At 34.5% G+C, this 21,094-nt stretch overlaps 1 protein-coding gene across 2 annotated transcripts in view; it reads right to left on the reverse strand.

Moving 5' to 3' along the window:
- Positions 1 to 21,094, reverse strand: part of tfpia (tissue factor pathway inhibitor a) — a 43,765-nt gene that overhangs the window by 5,701 nt on the left and 16,970 nt on the right. Inside the window, exons 2-4 of one of the 2 annotated variants that reach the window (XM_088605070.1) lie at positions 11,563 to 11,763; positions 8,668 to 8,844; positions 5,937 to 6,011 (exon numbers count right to left, since the gene is read on the reverse strand). In XM_088605070.1, the coding sequence (XP_088461196.1) occupies positions 5,937 to 6,011; positions 8,668 to 8,844; positions 11,563 to 11,763 (453 nt within the window). Of the gene's footprint in view, positions 1 to 5,936; positions 6,015 to 8,667; positions 8,845 to 11,562; positions 11,764 to 21,094 lie in introns of both variants that reach the window. The other variant, XM_088605069.1, reaches the window with a different exon arrangement.

A 21,094-nucleotide genomic window follows, 5' to 3' on the forward strand; every position in this document is an offset into this window, starting at 1 on the left:
TTCTGTATTCTCATTGAAACATCTCTCCACAATCATAGAACTCTGCTCAGGAATGTCTGTACAGTATTCAACCCATTTTATTACACACAACAGATATTTATCTAAATATGTAGTGCCACAGGTTGTAGCCATACAGACCCATATCAAAATTCTTCTGCTTCCAGATTTCACAGTACAAAAGATTCAGTCAGTATCTTTTGAATAGAAGACACATTCTCACCAGCAAATAAGATAAATTTTATGCCAGAAAACCATAGAACTATTGTAATAATGTTTGGCGTACCACATGTTATGGCCCTGTTCATTTCTGTGGGGCATATCACTTTTTTGACTTTTTTTTAGTGAGGTAATTAGCTTTTTCACTTCTCTTGTAGTCTACCAAAAGTCTTTCAGTCAAAATTCAGTGAGATAGACGCTTCAAGCAAGGAATTTTTGGTAAGATTGGTCAAGCACAATTCTTAATGAAGGCTACCATCTGGGAGACCATTACCAACCTCACCAAGATTGACACATCATAATGCTCAATCTTTCCGATAGTTTTCAGTGTGATGACATAGGAAGGAGTGTCTAATTGTTACAGAGCGACACTTGTGATGGCAACTCAACAGCACAGCAATACACTGAGCAGCCACGGGGACTTACTTGGCATCCTTCCTGAGGGCTCATCCCATTGTGACATCATTCTTAGCAGGACAACGCACATGTAACCGCTTTCTTGTGAGATCAGAATGTGACAGTTATACCATGGATTCCCTTCTTGCATGGTACAGATGCAGTCATTCAAAATGAGCGGGGTATGCTGCGGTACAACGCGGTGGGCGTGTTGCAATATACAGTATGCAAATTAGATTATGTTAATAGTATCCGGAATCACCTTGTAAAACCGGCAGGTGGATAATTAAGCTAGTAAAGCTTAACCTCTCCTGTACAGCATTTGAGCTGTCACTAGAAAACATCTGGTTTTGAATCCCGATCACTGCTGAGGGACAATCTTTATTCAATTAAGAACTTAAGTTGTATACTCTTTAGAGTTTTAAATTTAAACTGTGTATTAAAGCACGTTAATCATTATACATTAAAACGTTGGTATATTTTATGAAAGCAAGATTGCTCAGTTGGACAAAAGTACACAATCTACCACCTTTATCATAAATATTTTAATTATGTAGAAATATTTTATGCATCGAAGTCTTTACCGAAGATATTACTAATAGCATTAATAATGAATGACCTTGGACAAGCTGTAAATTCAAAGTATTACCCTGGTCCACATTCTTTGTAACCACCTTTGTAAATGAAAATACTTTATTTTTTCATTGACAAAAAGTAACACCAAAGCATTTCGTTAATCCGATCACGCATTCGTTTCCAATCATACAAAGCATGCCTTTCACATGCTCATAAAAGATTTTAATTTAGGAACATAAACATATTACTGTATGTAAACTGTACTGTATATGGCTGGTCTTGGTAGTTTAAAGAAAAAATACACACCAGTATTACATTTATCCCTAAACATTTTAAGTATCTTACATTTTACATTTTAAGTCTTACATGTGGTTATTTCGGAAACGTTTTTACGAGCTCCTTCTGACCATATTACTGTACGTTTATATACTTTGTGAAAATTGATCGTTTTAACCTTTTCTGCGAATACGCTCATTATCGGAGTAAACAAGAGCACTTGATTAATTGGGAATATAATATCGAATCGCGTAAATTAATAACAAATTAATGTAAATTAATAACAATAGAATATATGTATTGCTATGTATTCAGTGTATGTCACTTGACTGGATCAGTGGCGTGATAGCTTAAGTGACTGACTTATAAGCGTGAGGTCGGGTGTTCAAATCAAGCAATCACTATGAGTTTTCTTTTAACAAATTAGCATTTCTTTGAAAAACTAAAATAGCAAATATTATGGACACTACAGTATATTGACTTTTTATATTTCTAAATATCACAACATGTTCGTACTGTATGTACACAGCGGTACCGCAGGGTGTAGGGTGCAAATCCACGTGAGCCAAAAACGCTATATCCTTAATACAGTAATATCTTCCGTGTCACATTAACAAGTTTAAAAGGAGGAGACACTTTACACTTTAACTCTTCAGTTCACAGAGACATTTCACCAGAGCCTCTTCTCTTCTTGTGTCTAATTTCTAGTTTAGCAGGATTCAAGGAGGATTTCAGATGAAAGGCAGTGATGTCAAGCAAGCCCAAATCAAAGTTTAATCCGTTCAGAGCCTACATTACATTTTAGCGTTTCATTTTGAGCTGAAGACCCTCACATCTGAAGAAGGCTTCACAGCTGAAACATAGAAATGTTTATTTGTTAAAAGAAAATTCATAGCGATTGCTGGATTTGAACACCCGACCTCATGCTTATAAGTCAGTCACATAAGCTATCACGCTACTGATCCAGTCATGTGACACTGAAACAGCAATACATATATTCTATTATTAATTTCTTTAGATACGCGATTCCATATTATGTTCCCTATTAATCAATTTCTAAAAGTATGCTTTTGTTTACTCTGATAACGAGCCTATTCGCAGAAAAAGTTAAAACGATCAATTTTCACAAAGTATATAAACGTACAGTAATATGGTCAGAAGGAGCACGTAAAAATGTTTCCGAAATAACCACATGAAAGACTTTGATGCTTAAAATGTTTAGGGAGAAATGGCATACTGGTGTGTATTTGTTCTTTAAACTACCAATACCAGCAATATACAGTTTACATAATATGTTTATCTTTCTAAACCAATATCGTTTATGACCTTTAGATGTGTTATGCTCCTCTTCCTTCTATGCTCAGCTACTAAAAATTCCCTTTAGTTGTACCGACCAATGCACCACGAGTGCCCCCGTCGGTCATTTTGGCCAGCTAATCATGTACCGCAAACGCCACGGTGGGTTGTGGGTAGTTGCATGCGGTACGGGTTTGTTCTGCAAAGTTTGAATGGCTGCATCTGTATAAGTCCCACTGAACTTTTAAAGGATGATCAGGGATAATGTGTGGCATCTAGAGCTCAGAGACCAGTGAACAGGCTAACAGCTGTCTAGGCTTTAAGAGAGAAATGGGGCAGAATCCTAAAAGATGACTTGTCTGCAACTGGGTGCAAAACATCCATCACAGACATACAACAATGTATTGTTTCTTATAGTGGCTATGTGTACTGGCTATATGCTGCTGCCTCTGATTTCCCCTGTTGGTGACAAATATGTTAAGTGGCATAATGAATGTACAATGTCACCTGCAACAAAAGAGATTTATTTCTGTTAACTATATGAAATTACTCTTTTGATACTCAGTATAGTTTTAAATGAAACACCATATTCAAAAAGAGACAATTATTAATTGGTTATCATAAATTAAACTGTGTTCAATCCAGCCTCTCAGGCAACTGGAGTTCTGAGGCTTTTCTCTTCCCATTCCATAAAATATTGAAAAAATATAACTGGCTGATTTGGAACTAATTTAAGAATTTATAGATATAAAGTTAAATACCATAAAAAACACAAAAGACTCTGATTATCAGGATCTTCTACTTTACAGTCCAGTACACAGAACAAGAGACAATCAAAGAATACAGTTTATTCCTCCTATTTAAAATTCTTTAACATACAAGTGGTGGGTGTAAAATACCTCAGGACAACCCAAATCTTTCATTTATTTGAAGTGTTTGTTCCAACAAAGGTATTATTCCCATTAGCAATCCCTGTTGTTATAATAACCATGACCAAAATCCAATTTCGTGGGGTTGAAAAGAGCTTTCACTAAGGGAGTCTGAACATTATACAGGATCCTTAGCAACATTTGCTAAGCTCACAAAAGCACTGCATTCATCTGGTAAACATAATATTATCCAGGTTGCAATGAAAGCCTTCTAATCACCAGTTGGAAAGAAACCGATATGACAAGATCTATACCCGAAGGTGATAGTAAACATGCTCTGACTTACCTTTTCAAAGGTATAATTTAAGAATTTATAGTTACTCCTAAAAAGCATTTATTGATTTGGTTTAAGTGACATATCCCAGTTACATAATTCAATAAAATATACCTTAATGTAAAAACTGAGTTTTTAAAGTTTGAACATAAAAATGAGAAAACTCTCACATTGAAAGTTTTTACCATCAATTACTATTTTCTTAGTTTTACTCATGATTTATCAAATGTCTACAAGTATTATTGAAGCTAGACCTCCTTATTTAAGCGCAATTCCATTTTTGTTTAAATTGACACTGATTAGAAGAATTGCACATACATCCATTTTCTAGAACTCTAGGTTGAAGGGGTAAAAATTATCTTTTTGCTGCAGTATCATTAAAATTTAATCAATTTCACCTTTCTTCTTTAAATACAGACACTCATTTATCAGAGGTCACCCATGCCATTTAGAAGTCTACACCATCAGAAACCTGTGTATTAGCAATACAAATCTCTGCAAATCAGAACTAAAAAAAAAGCATAGGAAACCACAAACTGCTTTTTTTTTAACTCCCTGTGCACATCAGGACACACTGGAGAAAACAGTACTTGATATTCCTCACCTGTTCCTTCAGTGCAGTATATAGTTGTTGTTAGACCCAATAACCTCATTTTTTCCCCAGTCAACAATGATATTGTGACTATTCAGTCATTTATGTTTCTAACTTCTATATACTCTACAAGTGCTAGAAGTCATATACAAAAGAATTCTGACCTTTTAACAAGTTTTAACCTGCTTTTAGTAGTTTTCACACATACACCACCTAATATATGTAGCAATAAAGCAGATATTTTATATGTGCTCTACAGATTTCCAGTCAATGCTTAATTACTCTGTGAAGTTTGTTCACTATCATTTTTGTTCAAGTAAAACAAAATTAATTCTCTATCAATATATCTCTGATATAGCCTATTTTGTTTGCAGCTACTGTTCATAGCAGTCCTTGTTTTGGGGAGGTTTTAGAATGTAATTGCCGATATATTTTTTAAACTATGCACAGCACAGAACAGAATTACCACAACTATTACAATTATTGTATAAAGTTACCTATGAGGACCTTAGCTCACAACTCCTTTATCATGTTCACCTGTCAAAGTCATGTAGCCGAGGAAAGCTTACTATATATCTGTTAGCTTGAATGTCTGTCAGGTCTCATAAATTGCTGTAGGGAGCCCTAGAAACCAAAGTAGCCCTAGCTGACTCTTGTAATGGTGATGACACTCAGCCAGTTGTATCCTCCGACCGAGGGAATCCCGGTTAAAGCAAATTAATGAAATGACACAGACTTGAACTGCTAATATCTGAACTATGGGACTTAACCAGTGTCAGCTTACTACTTAAGCCATTCAAGGAAGCTTACATTTATAAAATTATTTTTTCAACGCAAAATTAATCTTGGCACTTCTTCAAAAATACACCTGTCTGAAAACGAGGACTCTGAAATACTAATAAGCTCCACAGTGCCCAACACAAGAGCACTAATTGGTTTAATATAATGTCTCCTGCTACAGTGTTTCAAGACAAAACCACCCTGGCCAACAAAAACTAAAGTCATTCTCTGAAAATTGTATGCTGCTATTGGGGAATCCCAGTTACATTGGTCTTATGTGGTCACATGACCCAGACCCCAAGTCATAGACGTCTGGGCTATAGTCCCCAACTCTGAGCAAACTATATTGGTAGGTGAGCCATTTGGAAGCCTGTGCTTTTTAACATTCTGTAGTGTTGTTTATTGCACATGATCCACTATATACAGATTTGCTGTTTAATAACAGATAAAATGTATGTTTAAATGATGCAAAGATTTGATTATCAAAAAATAGTTTTAAAAATAAATGCTTTCTAATTTATACAATAGCATAACTATCATTTTAAGTATTTAACCTTTCACTGATAAAATGTAATCACTTCTTATAAAAAAAAATACTTACCAAAATAAATCACAGGTATTATGTTTGGTTCTGGGATATCAGTATGTTTGTCACTATCTTCCACAGTGTCAGGCTCTGCTTGGATTGCATGAAAAGAGAATGTGATTAGCATTTAGAATCTATTTAAATAAATCTTATCCTCCTTTTACAAATGTACATTTGTTAAAAACCACTTTACAATTGTGATCACCCATATAGACTAAAAACTACCTTTTTTGCTGCCACACAACAATGAAAAATGACTACTTTAGAGAAGAAAAATAATTTAATAAGTCTGGATGAAAAGCATATGTTTAGATGGCATGATCTAGGATAGCTAAGAAGAGAAAAAAACATTCTAAAAACATGTGAAGACCTGCACCTCTTCTCCTGAAAGCCTTACTTCATACAACTATAGCACTAAAAGCATTTTAATACTTGGCAATAAAATTGATTTCAAGGATTGGATGCCTGAAAAAATAATCCTAGGAACATGTTATGCAACATTTTCTATATTCAAAGCAAATGGAAAAAGCAGTTTAGGACAAGCTGTCGGAAAATTGTAGGGGAAAAAAAACAAGGTCAGCTTGTTTGTTTTCTATGGCTTAAAATATAGGATTAATTTATTGGTTAAGCACATCAAAAGCACTAAAGTAAGCTTCTGCATGTGGCAAAGCAGCAAAATTGTGTTGTGAACCATATAGAAAGTATAACATTCATGAAAGTATCCAGTATAATATCTTATAGAAAAAAAACCTACCTCTTTCTCGTAATTTTGTCCTCTAAATAAGGTAAGCAACCAGCCGTCTACCACAGCTAATATAAAAATATAATTGCATTCAACACTTCATTTAAATGTGTTTTTATTGACTTAATGGACTTATGGATTGCTTTCTGACCTAATTACACTTTTCTTCTATTACATTGCATTGTTAGTCATATTTTCACATTCTATAGCTTGTTTTTGAATAATTTCTAGAGTAATTTGAATAATCTTGTCTAGAGAACACATCTGCCCCGCTTGCAGCACCAATATCACCAACAGTGATGCCTAGCTACCAGTTGTAATAAGTGCAAGTAGCTGCCAATCTGAAACCCCCACCCCGATTGAATAATACAATTGCATACTGCTTCGTATGCATTACACACTTAGGCAGGCTTTCTTTGTAGTTTTAAATATGGCTCATGCTTCTGCTTACCAGTTTAGTAAAACTAATTGAATTCATAAAAATAATTCTTATACTAATATAGCACTTTTCTGGACACTTCACTCAAAGTGCTTTACAGGTAATGGGGATCCCCTCCACCACCACCAGTGTGCAGCATCCACCTGGATGACGCAACAGCAGCTATAATGCACCAGTACACTAACCACACCAGCTCTCAGTGGGGACGACAGCAGAGTGATGAAGCAAATTCATAGATGGGGAATATTAGGAGGGCATGACTGGGAAAGCCCAATGGAAAATTTGGTCAGGAAACCAAAGAGGTTCGGTAAAGAATGGTCCTGTGCAGCACAATCACATTACTTAAGAAGAGAATACACTTACTCTACATATAAAATCTACTAACTAGTTAATGAAGTTTATATCATTTTACTGTAAGTGGTCCCCTCTTATGTGTAAAACACTAATTTATTTTGTGATGGAAAGCACTATATAAATGAAATGAAATATTAGTAGTAGTAGTAGCTTGAACTGTGATGGTTACAAATCTTCATTGAACTCAGCAATTCAAGAAACATTTGAATATGCATGTGCTCTTTCTCTTCTGTTCCTTTAGGCCTGAAAACAAAATCACTTTAATGCAGTTGGGCAAGGCACAGCAATTCACTGGCAAATATGAATTTAAAGTTGGCAATGCCTTCCAAAGAGCAGAAAAAGCATTCAGTATTGGCATGATTCATTGTGGTGACTTGATTAAATATAGATCAGAATTTCTAAAAAATGACCAGATTGATGAGTATAATATTTTGAAAAACCTTCTTTTCATAACGTCTAATGACATTCCAAAGGTTAAGTTATTTGATGAAAGCTGATGAGATTGTACTATGCTTGAACTAGAGCTGGGAGCCAGCTTTTAAAATCAATCCACAAAACATGAAAATGATCACTGATAGAACATGTCTGAAGAAAACAGTCAAATGTTTTAGTTATTTACATTAGAACTATATTGCAATTAGAAATTAAATGGAGAGATAATAAAATATTTTTTTAAATACTGTTTTCAGTTTAAATGATGCTAAAGGAGGAATTTATGTGTGAGGGTTAACCTAAGAAGAGATTAACTCTATCTTCATTTTTATTCTGTTAAAATCATCACTAAATCGAAATTAGACTAATAGCCCTGGAAGAAAATTGACAAATTAGGATTACACTGAATTCTGGGATGATGGTGTTACCACCTACCACTGTATGTATACCTTTACAAGAAATTAATTTTCAGATGTTAGGTTAGTTCCTTATGTATGTGACAGAGAAATTAAATGTGTAGAGTGCATCTGATATTTGTGACTCGCCTAACTGTTTGGATGCCTAAACCTTCACTTCACCATTCCAAGGAATGAGCTAGGGAGCTGCTGCAAGGGTGTAGACCTGGTAGCTCGAGGGGTATGAGAAAGACGTGCGAAGGTAAGTCCGACGTGCATGACAAAGATTGATATATCTACACATAGGAAAGATGGAAAAAGTGCAAGAGATTAAGATCTAACCTTCCGCCCGAACATTGGTTATAAACTTCATTAAGTACTTACTTTTTTTATGGCAGGTAGCCTGACAGTCTTTTAATGTTTTAAAGTTATTGGCATTTCCAAAACAACCTCCATAAATCATACGATCGCACTTCTGGGCTGAGGAGTTGAAGAAATACCTAGTTAATACTCCTCGGCAGGGTCCGGGCTCCTCCTCTAAGTGGCAGGGGTTTTTGTCAGCTAAACAGAGAGGGAATGAAAACAAATGATCTTAAATCACATTGATGAACAATGGTAAGGGGAAAAATAGAAAGAATTAAGCAAATAAGAAGATAGGATATACTGTACATAATAATAAAGTAAAAAACATAAATTGGAAAGTAATAGGGACTTGAATCTTGTAAAATCTAAAACTGATAAACCACTGCGTGCAAAAAAAAAAAACGCAACAAAAAATGTCAATTGAGAAGATTTTATTATCATGCCTTAATTATTCCGAATCAGTTTTTCAGCATTACATTGACACGTAAACATATAACCGGTATAATATACATTCAAATGTTGGTTGTTTATGATAGCAAAATGATTCAGTCTACTTATCTAATCAACAATCTACACTTGCTGGATCACTGCCATGAAAGCAGACATAATGCCAGATAGCATGATAGTTTTTTTTAGCACCATCTATAAGAAATAAAGTGTTTCCTTACTCCTGGCTGGCGGCCTGCATACCACTGAAAAAAATATTTAATATCCTGACCTCATTTTATTGGGAAACGCAACCAATGTTTGTGTTTTTGATTAATTAAAATATTTTTTGCAAAGTGCCAGTCTATCATCAGGGCAAATACTTCAGATTGCTTGGCTTGTATCTCTTTTGAATATCCAGATGTACCTTTTAGAAAGGTATGTCAGAATCATTCTTTTTTTTTCAGTCTTGAATTTGAAAAAAAGCATATAGAACAATTCAGTCACATGTGCTCTGCTAATCATTTCACATACTACTACATTACCCCTGCAGATGGGGACGTGCTTTAAAAGCATCTCTAGGACTAATACAAATGCAAATGAAGGATGTAAATTGATATTACATAGTCAAAAGGTTAAGTCTGTTTTAATGTTCATGTGATAAGCTTACAGAGGGCTTGAAAATCCTGCCTAAGTAATTAGGAATGAATTTAGCAGCACAAAGCAAAGATAGGTCTGAACCTTATGAAATGATTCACGACATTTCACATTTCCATCTCAGCTGTAATTTAGACTGCCGGCTTGCCATAGCTTTTTATGTCTGTAAATGTACTGTACCATATTCAAGACATAACGAACGCTCTGTACCACCAAATTAAGTTTACTTCTATTTAAATGTTACTCAATAATACCACTCAAGCAACATACGTTCAGCTAAAAAAGAGCAATGTCACAAACCATTCACGATGCCATATGACTTCATCTGTTTTCTTACTTATTACTACCTTAATGAATAAAAAAGGGGTAAAATAACAGCCTTAAATTTACATTTACAGTTCTGGGCCTTAAACAGCAGAATTCTATGCTCTTGCATGTCATATACCATTTTAATTCAAAGGAATTTAAATTACTTCAAATCGTCCAACAACAAAAAAAAAAAGGTTTTAAACAAAACATTAAAGATCCTAACATCATCTAACAGATCATAAAAAACCATCAGTGAGAACTGGGGGCTGTGCTATCCAGATCATCTGTCTGCATAATGTCAGCTGCTGAAAAGAGCACTATTCTGTAATGAATATTTGCTTTCTTACATGACAGATGTGAATACTGCATTCATCAACCAGTGACATAAAATGTGCAAACAGTGAAGTGCATTCCCTACCCAGTACTTAATTTACTGATTATTTCAATTTCACATCGGGTTGCCCTCTGAAAAAAGGGGGAGAAGTGTCTTAAAGAATGCATGTGTTGAATAGAGTTGTGTCTTAAAAAACCTTTGCTAAAATAAGGAAAACATAAAAAATGATTAATGGACAGTAAATGCTGAAGACGTTTTAAAAGATTACAGAGCCACCTAGCCACCATTTTATGCCCATAAGTGTGCACGTCATGTGATGGACTGGCATCCTGTCCACAGTGACTTGTGCCTTGTGCTTTAAGGATAGGCTCCAAACTACTATAACCCTTATCCAGAATATACAGCTTTGTGATACTAGATGGATGATCAAAAGATAATTGAAAAGGAGAAGACATGAAACAGTGCTTAAAAATGTCACCTCTAAGAGTAAACAGTAGGAGAAATAAAAAAGTCAAATCTTGTGTAGTGCCAACGTAAAGTACAGTGGTAAAAAACTGAAGATCTGGGGTTAGCGTGCTTGTGCAATTATATGAATGCATGATCCAGTCCTAATAGTGCTTTATTGTTTAATTTCATACAGTACCCAGAAAATTCAATCTATGAATGAAGGCTTTTTTTCCCCAACATGATGATGACATTAAGAAATATGACAGATTCAACTGCAATGAGGAAGAAACATCTTTAAAATGTATGCACTTGCCTTGTCAATCTCTTGTCCTTAAACCAACCAAGTGCAGCAGTTTGAAAATTACAATGAGGAACAAAACTGTTTAAGACAAATCTGTTCTGGGAGATTATTTGAACTGAAAGGTGAAAGGCTACTAAACTTTCAAGACAGGATGCCAAGATCCTATGAAACTGCGATTGCTTATTTTCTTAACACTGCAGTCAAAGGATAGCAAAACATGTCCTCTGTTGCAATTTCCTTTGAAAAGGTCAAGAGATAGTGTGTACTCCCTTTATCCTGATCACTGGTTTATGTGTAAACATAAATATGTACTACATTCAAGCAGTTAGAAAAGACAGGATATAGTATATCAACATCAGCTTAGCCAAATTCATAGTCCACATTTGCAGCTCCTACTTTTAAAAATATTGTGGTGAAGAAATTATATTAAAAAGAAACTTACGTGTTACTAAACACTTTTCTTCACATTCTGCCAAGGTTTCAAAATTGTTTGCATTCCCCAGACAGCCTCCATACAGAAAAGTTTCACATTTATGAGTATTAATGTTAAAATAGAAACTGAGTTTGCTTGCTTTGCATGGGCCTTCATCCATCTTCAATGCACATGAATGATGGAAAATCTTGAGTTCACGACGCACTCCATCTGGTTGGGGGAAGAAAAATACTTTTTTTATCAGTAGGGAATTAACAAAATGCTGACAAATTTGTTTTAATTTAATCTGGAAATCAGTTTTGACAGTTCTTTACATGTCAGAGAACCTTGATACATTGAGAAGTAATTTTAGTATATGTTCTTCACCACTCACTTCATCAAGGTACTTAAACCAATGAAGAATGAAAAATAAACACCTGATCAAAAGAGAATAAGATAGCATATATAGTGTATAGCCAGTGTACTGAATAATTGACGTACTAGTACAAAAATATAGACTTAAATCTTTTTTGGCTTTAAATGTTAAAACTCAGCTGCATGTGCCATTTTGCAGAGACTGAAATTGTGCTTGGTTACCTGCAGTAATGATTCAAAATACATAGAGTGCCATGCAAAAATATTCACTCCCTTTCAATGATTTCACATTTTAATTAAAAAAAGGTATGTATATGTATGTATACAATAAGTTTCTTTCACACATGAAAATGTGCATTTTTAGCATCCAAGTTCTTATTAAAATATTCACTTTAATAATGTTTAAATCATTTGCAATCAACAAAATGGGACACCGTTGGAAGAGGTTAATACTTCTGCAAGACAGTGTAAATCAGCTTTGACTTTTTGCTTATCTACCTTCTTTTAAACATTAATTGCACTCTAAAAACCTAGAACTCTAGTCATTGTATTCTAGATGCAAAATTCACTTTTACGTCACTGTATGCTGAAAAAAATCTTTATTAAACTAATGCAGAAAATTAAAAGCACAAAGAAAAACCATACCACTGGAGGCCAAATTAGGTAACACCATAAATGTAATTTTAGTTAAAGCATTATCATAAGTATTTAATTTCATATGCCTTGTGTATTAATTTAATTAAAAGGCAGAACAAAATTTCTCTATCAAATTTATAGCTCTATCAAACTTAAATTAATAAATATATATTGCAATGATCAGACTTTTGTGAGCTTTGTTAAGAAACAGAATCAAGTACAAATGTTTTCAAATTCTACAAGAGAAATCAACTTTCAAGACTCAAGTAAATCTTTTAGTTACCTGATATTTACAATTTACAAATTTACAAAGCATAAAACATATTAGGCTACTGAAAAATTGCTTCATATTCAATCTATGTTGGCTTTTGGCTCTTAAAATCTAGAGTGGCTGGTATCATCTCTGACAATCACTATAGGTGAGCTGGCTTGTCACTTGAAAACCACAGGGTTTACAAAAGGATCACATACTATACATGTGAAAGGCAAGAAGAAATACTATCGAGTGAATCTCATATATGTTGTTTTCTATAGTATGTAAATGTGATTTATTTGCTTTTTTATTTTTGGTTCAGTTTGGACAATTCTTTTGATTATCAGCATTACTTCTCAAAGTAACTTATTTCAGTTAAAGAATAAGGTTAAGAAAAATGTATATCCTATCTATTTATAAAATACATAATATATAGGAATACCTGCAAATTCAAAGTATAATGAATTTAAAATTTACATTTTAGCTTGAGTCCACCCACTCATTTGTTACAAGTTAAGCAGTAGCACTAATAATACTACATAATAATACAAATAAACAATTATCGTGATCATCTGATCACTCTCCAGTGCACTTCTGGTTATGTGGAAATGTACAGGATTAAGTGCATCACAGCCAAACTGCCAGAGAAATAGTTACCACTGGAAGCTGAGATTTTTTTCTGAATTGGATCTTGGTCAGGACAAGGCACATATCAACAATTTGGTCATTTTCATTTCTCTGATGCCATGAATGTATCCATCTATATGCCTTTTGATTTTCAAGTCAAATGGATGTACCGTTATAAAGATACTCTTCTCAGAGGTGATTGGATTATCTGCGATGCAATACACACTGTAAATATGGCATAAAGATCAACTGATGTTGAACAAATGTTAAATTAGCTGCTTCCGGCTCCTTTGAAAAAAAACTTTTTCTCTGCTTACAAATTACCTGCATCAAAGCAAGAACAGCATTTTATCACATTAGCATCATGCCTTTTCTCATGGACCTGGTAATGTCACGCTGTGGAGTAATAATTATAGTCAATATACTGTACGGATTCATTCACTTCATCCTTCATTTATGTAATTTCATCTCAGTTTCACTACCTGTTTTTTTGTTCTACAGCCTATGACTGGGTGAAAATCAATAATTTATCCCTAATATCACAGAAAGAATACTGGCATCAAATTGTGTTCTGTTACTATTTGTACAGGGCAACACGTTAACAAATGTAATTATTTAATTTATTATATAGAAAAGGGTGGCACGGTGATGCAGTGGTTAGCATAGCTTCCTCACAGCGCTGGAGGCCTAGGTTCAATCCTGGACTTGGGTTGCTATCTGCATGGAGTGTCCATGTTCTCCGCATGTTCAAATCAGTTTTCTCTGAGTGCAGAGGTTTCCTCTCACAGTCCAAAGAGTATTCTCCCCTGTCACACCAGATTTTCAGAGTTCAAATTAGAAAGAGTTGCTGACAGGTATGTATTCAATATTCTGTTCTATCAACACTAATATGCCTATCTGTAAATGTGTGCAAGCATGAATAGAGAAACATATGAAACACATTGCAAAATACATGAATGATATTAAACTACTTTCAGCACTATCTTTTTTTTTTGTTGTTACATTGCACCCACTAGTATTTATAAAATCAGTCTGCACAAGCTCCAATTTGTTATTCTTTCACCTTTCCAAAATTCTTGGAAGTAACAAAACACTACGAGGCTATTTCTTAATGCTGTGGATAGTCTAAATATGTTTAGACCTGCCTATCTAGATAGGAGAAAAAAGAACATTGGCATTGATTTTCTAAAGGTATTTAGCTCACTGAGAATAAGGTTCATTGTCTATTTGTTTGTTCCACATGTCCCTCTTCCAGTAATTTAAGGGACTGTGATTCCTAAATAACACATAGAAAAGTAAGAGGCTTTAATAATAATCTTTTACTCTTAAGTCAAATTAAACAAGGTATGTTTTAATGGAAGTTGCAATGCTAAAATGATTTTGGATGATAATCCAAACTTCAGCCAAAAACAAAAAAAAAAGATAATGTGGTCATTATAGTTGTTTCATCGAGAAAAAGAAGGCTGTTTTTTAAGAAACTAAATCAGTTTTTGCATCTTGTCAGATAAATCAATTTGGTAACACTATTAAATTCACATAGGTCCTTCTGTTGCAGCTAATATGCTGTTGGAAGCTATTTGAATGCTGCACTCTTCCCATCAGAAATGTTTGAATGTAATATCCTAGCAAACTAATTATATTGCAATAAATAACCAACAGGAAAGGGCAATAGCAATTATTTATTTAGCCAGTTCAAGTGTATGAAACACCATTCCTTTGATTACTCAAGATCTTAAGCTAACAGAGACATTTAAAGTTTATTTTTAAGTTAAGATTTAAACTATCCACATTCCAAGAAAACCAATCTGTTCTACACATGACTTGAGACAATATTGTGGTTACAGAAAACAAACACGTAGGAAAAAGGTATTATTAATAGTAAAATATTAATATTAAAATACTGGTAAAGATTCACTAAATATTTTCAACACTGAAAGAGGACAGTGAAAAGCTGAGGTCCCCCATTTCAGCCACAAGGGAAATTAACATACTGAAAACAAGATCTTTCAACACAAAGAATTCATGAAAACAGGCCTTCGAATTTTTTTATTCATGACTAGAATAAACCAGACAAGAGCTTTGCTAAAACCCTCGATCAGACTGAAGCTGTGCTCTAATACAGGGGATGAGACAGAAATTACATATTTTGAGGATCTTATAAAAAATTTGACAGCTCTTTTTGACTTAGAAGAACAGGTCATGCCATTTTGTCATGCTGTAGCCTCTACAATATTCTAGCTAATGCAGAATGTGGGCAGGATGCCCCAAGAAGAAAATGAGTCCCATGTTTAGCCAACAGTCACTGTTTTTTCTAAAACAGCACATCCTTTATACCTCCATGGTAGTGGTGATGGTGGAGAAACAGCAGTGTTTTTTCCTGGATCAGAAATTTCATACCAATGGAACAGTCTGAATGATGGGAGACACTGCGTTGTTGACAGCATGACTCTGATTCAATACAGCAGAATAAGTCTATCTACATTTTCAATATTAATTTACTAGCAGATGCAAATATACAACACAAATCAAATGTAAACTACCATGATCTTTGAAATAATCAGTATGAATTCATAAACAACTGTACTTATTAACTGATCTAGTTATTTAGTGATTTGTAATGAGTATAGGTATTTGTGAACTATCAATTACACAGTGATTAGAAGCCAGAGAATCCTTCTAAATAACACCTCTATAATGTCTATATTGTTTAAAAGGGTTAAGGAAATACATAATCTGTACTTAAGTAGAATATATAACACTGTGAGAAAAACACCCTGGTTTGGGCAGTTATATCCACAAATGGAAAGCCCCTTAAGGCTATTGTTCATTAGTCACAAAGTAAACTATCTGGGTACAAAAATAAAACAGGCAGTACAAAACATCAAGTCCAGGTTGACCTGCAGAGAAAAATGTAACCTCTCTTGTGCTTTCAGCACCCCTTTAACGCAGCCGTTAATTGTCCTTCATGTTCTTGGGTATGACACCTGGAGAGGAATGTACAGTGGATATAGAAAGTCACCACCCCCTTTAAAAATGTTCAGCTTTTGTTGCCTTAAAGCTCAAAAAGAAGACAAATAAAATTAGACTTTCCAGTTTCATTTACAAACTGTACCTTGCAACATCTTAATAAAAAAAACAATTTCTGAAAAAAAAGTAGAATAACTGGGTGGGGTGGAAGCAACTTTTGCTTGAATTACAATGAATTGAATGAGTCTGTTTGGATACATCTCTACCAACTTTGCACACCTAGACAAAGGAATATTTGACCATTCCTCCTTGTGGAATTGTTCGAGTTCAGTCAAACTGCATGGTGACCGCTGATGGGACTGCCCTCTTCAAGTCATTACTATTAAGATTTTCTATAGGATTTAGGTTGGGGCTCTGACTAGGCCACTTAAGGACATTCACCTTCCTGTCCTTCAGCCACTATACGGTTGCTTTGGGTCAAGTTGAAAGGTGAACCACCTTCCCATTTTCAAACTTCCTGGCTGAGGGCTGCAGGTTTTAAGAATTTGCCTGTATGTTGCACCATCCATCTTCCCTTCTATCCTGACAACTTCCCCAGTCCCAGGTGAAGAGAAACACCCCCACAACAGGATGCTGCCATCACCATGCTTTACTGTAGCTATGGTATTCTTTGGATGGCAAGATGTATTGGGTTTTCACCAGATGTACCATTTTGCATTCTGGCCAAAAAGTTAGATTTTAGTCTCGTCTGACCACAGCACCTTTTGCCATTTGGACAAAGAATCCTTAATGTGCTTTTTAGCAAAACATAAACGAGACATAATGTGGCTTTTTTTTTTGCAACCCTCCCATACAGGCCAGATTTGTGGAGCACTTGTGATATTGTTGTCACATGCACACAATGGTCAGTCTTTGCCATAAAGGCCCGTATCTCATTCAAAGTTGCCATCGGCCTCTTAGTAGCCTCTCTGATCAGTCTCCTTCTTGCTCAATCATCCAGTCTGGAGGGATGGCCTGATCTAGGCAAGGTCTGGTTGGTGCCATAAGCCTTCCACTTCTTAATGATAGTCTTGACTGTGCTCCATGGGATACTTAAAACCTTTGAAATCTTTTTATACCCATCACCTGACTTGTGCTGTCCACAACTTTATCTCAAAGTCCTTCTGAAAGCACCTTTCCACCCATAGTTGATTCGTTGCTTTGAAACGCACGTCCAAGCAGTGGAATCCTCTAGAAACAGCTGCTTTTATTCTGAACTAATCAAAACCACCACAATTGATCACAGGTGGGAGCCAATTAGTTTGTTGTGTGATCTGTAAGGTGACTGGTTATACCTGACCAAGTTTACAAATGCAATTGTAAGGTGGGTGTTCACTTATCCAAAGTGAACATTGTACTGTTGTAATATTTATTTTCAAAGTGTGTTAGAATTTAATTTTCACTTGTCTAACGTGGGTTACTGTGTATATATAAAAATGGAACAAGCCTAATTTAAGTTGTTCTGTTGTTTTGTCATACAACAAAAGGTACACATTTTGAAAGGGGGTGGTGACTTTCTATACCCACTAAACTTTCTGATTTCACCAATTCTTAGATCCACTTTTAACCAGACCAAGATTATTCTATTCCATGGGTCACTCATACCCAAACAACCATATTTTAGTAATTGTGGTGAATAATATAGATCAAGTATTACTCTGTTGGGCTTTGAAATCTTAAGCAGAGGTAAAAAAATAACAGTAAAATTGATCCATTGGCTTTGTTCTAAGCAGGTATTTTCTTGAGTTATGACAGACATCTTGATACCATAATAAAGATCAGTTCCAGAGTCAAAGATACGGCATACAGACAAATCGTTAGCCTTAATGTTCTTTTTGCCTATTACTCTGCTGCAGGACAGGTTTTCAATATCAAACAGTCTGTGTAATTTATTTCTGTTTTAACGTCTTCCTTCCTCATCAATGAGATGTAAAAAGTCCCATGTACATTTTTTAACATGATTGCAATAAAGGGACAAGAAGTGTATCTCAAATCATCATTACTTTTTATCCTCAAATGACTTCCAAAGAAATACAATTAACTACGTATTAACTATGTATGTATGTAATCTTAATAAAGTATTTATAAACTGCCAATTACTTTAAACTGCTAAAAAGACTGTTAAGAAGACTCTTTATGTACATCAACAGAAAATGACTGCAACAATGACATCAACAACAGGCATGCTGGTGACTCTACAAAATTATATTACACACAGGAAATTACAAAATAAATTATGTGTTATATGCTTTCACCTGAAAGGGCCAGGAGTCACACCTGTGTAAATATGCATCTTATGAAACCTTAACAGATGTTCAATTTCCTCATTCAAGATCATTTACACATTACAAAAGACTTTGAAGATTTCTTCATGGAAAACCAAGAGGGCATAAATGTAATCTCTTGGTTGTTCAATTAAAACACAGAGTACTTAATCAGAATTAATTAAATTAATGAGGTGGAGGACAAAAACCTCACTTTGACTTATAAGCTACCAGCACATATTGCTTTCTGTTTGATTGACTTAATTAAAATGAATCAAGAAAATCAACTATAATGAAAGATCTTTGCTTTTATGTAGCAGCATTAAGGTCAGTTTACTTTTAAGGATTCCGATTTCTTCTTGTGACAGGGCTTTTAAAAAAACAGGATGACTTACATGGAAATAGGATCCTACAGAAGAGTCAGTAAGGATATGGAAAAGGTACTGCTGGTCTTACTTAAACAACTTGTTAGAGCTGTCTGAACAAGCAACAAAAGTATGGGATACAGAGTATATGATATGGTATTTAGATTGTCAGAAGGCTTTTGATAAAAAAAACCTCCTAAAAGATTAAATCTCAAATTACAGGTGGTAGGCATTCAGAGAAATGTGTTTGATTATAGATAAAATGTTGAATACTTAAATTGTGATGATGTACATTTTTGGAGTGTCATGGGTACCTATACTAGAATTCCAACTCTTCCTAACTAGTTTCTGGTATAATTAGTAAAGTAGTTAACTTTGCAGATTAAATAAAAACAGGAGAATGACCAAACACTGTAGAAGCAGCAAAATAAAATAGTAAGCCAAAATTCAAGACAAGGTAAAATAATCATGACAGATGACATTTAATGGAAAATAGTGAGGGAGAAGGTGCTACATATGTTGACTTACGTGTTTATGCCGACACATTTATAGACAATGTGAATAAATAATTAAATAATAAGGGCGACAAAATATTAGCATATGTAGTTAAAAGCACAGAATTTAAATCAAGAGATAAATAAAGCCTCATTTAGAATTCTCTGGAACTGGTGCACAGAATAACAACTATATACATAATAGGACTTAAGTGATTATCCTATACAGTCAACCAGAACAAACTGGACCTTTTGAGTCTTGAACAGAAAAGACTGAGTGGACCCGATACATATATTTAGAATCCTCAAAGGAAATAACAAAATCAACCCTTTGACTACTTGAGAATGAATGAATCCAAAACCAGAGGGTCAAGTTGAAAGTGGAAGTGCACTGAAAACTTTGAACAAGTAGCACTTCTCTATCCAAACTCTATAGCCAAATAATAAGTCAAATCAATAAGACAAGAAAATACTGCTCGGGAAAATAGGAAATATAGTTCCTGAATATTAAAAATGAAGACATAAAACTGTTTATATTTATTGAATAGGATGTTTAACTTTAGGCTTTGAAAAATTAGTGTATATTTGCTTTAACCATATTTCCTAAAAAAGGGCTCTGAGGCAGTAATTTAATAACCACTGCTGATTTCAGGACACACTTAATGAAGGAAAGCATGAATATAAACACAATGACTGATAGTGACTAATGACCTTATAATGACGCAGATCCCGCAGTTTATAAGGATTGCTGATCTCAACAGTAGTATGCATTTTTCATTTAAGCCACTTCAAACCCTTTCCCTGGTGAGTTTAACAACCTCAATGAGGCATTGTACATGTTGCTGCAAGTTATCAGGCTATAGAAACAGCATTTGTTCTTCTGTGACAAATACACATTTGGAACAATCCGTTTAACTGTTTCAGCCTTAGTGTGGAAGTGTCTAAGTAAAAAAATGTTTTTCTCTAGATTACAACATTTCTCACTCCATTCTGCTTTAGTTCCATCCATCCATAATAAGAAAGCTGTAAAGGAAGAATAATTATTTTCAATAATCAACGTAATCTTGCGCAGAAATATTTTCTATGAAATGATGTGAAACATAATATGTTAAGCTGTGTGTTACAGGTTTTGATCTTGAATTCTTGAGTTTCCCAAAAAAATTGAAGATTTCTGATAGACAATCAACAATAAACAAATGTTTTAGCATTGTTTCCTTGACTCTCTTTTGATCTATATGTTGCTGTTGGGAACTGTTCTTTATAAGCACTATATAAAAATTCCTCAGTGGCTTGCCAAAGAAACGTCTTGAGTTTCCCGCTAAAGCAATTGACCCAAAGTGTTTTTAGTACTTTCTGATTACATACTGTAGTTTCTTTCACACCCCTGAGGAGACACAACTACCAAACCAGAATAGCTAACAATGGGGAAGTCCTCCCCATGTTAAAGCAGAGCCAATGTTTTTATTAATTAACTCTCTATAATTGATCCATATTCTCTTTACTAAATCTTTAACATGATTCAAACCAGGAAAACACTACTGC

The sequence above is a fragment of the Lepisosteus platostomus genome, chromosome 14 (assembly GCF_059453375.1).
Source record: "Lepisosteus platostomus isolate fLepPlt1 chromosome 14, fLepPlt1.hap1, whole genome shotgun sequence".
In the NCBI taxonomy this organism is placed as follows: Eukaryota; Metazoa; Chordata; class Actinopteri; order Semionotiformes; family Lepisosteidae; genus Lepisosteus; species Lepisosteus platostomus.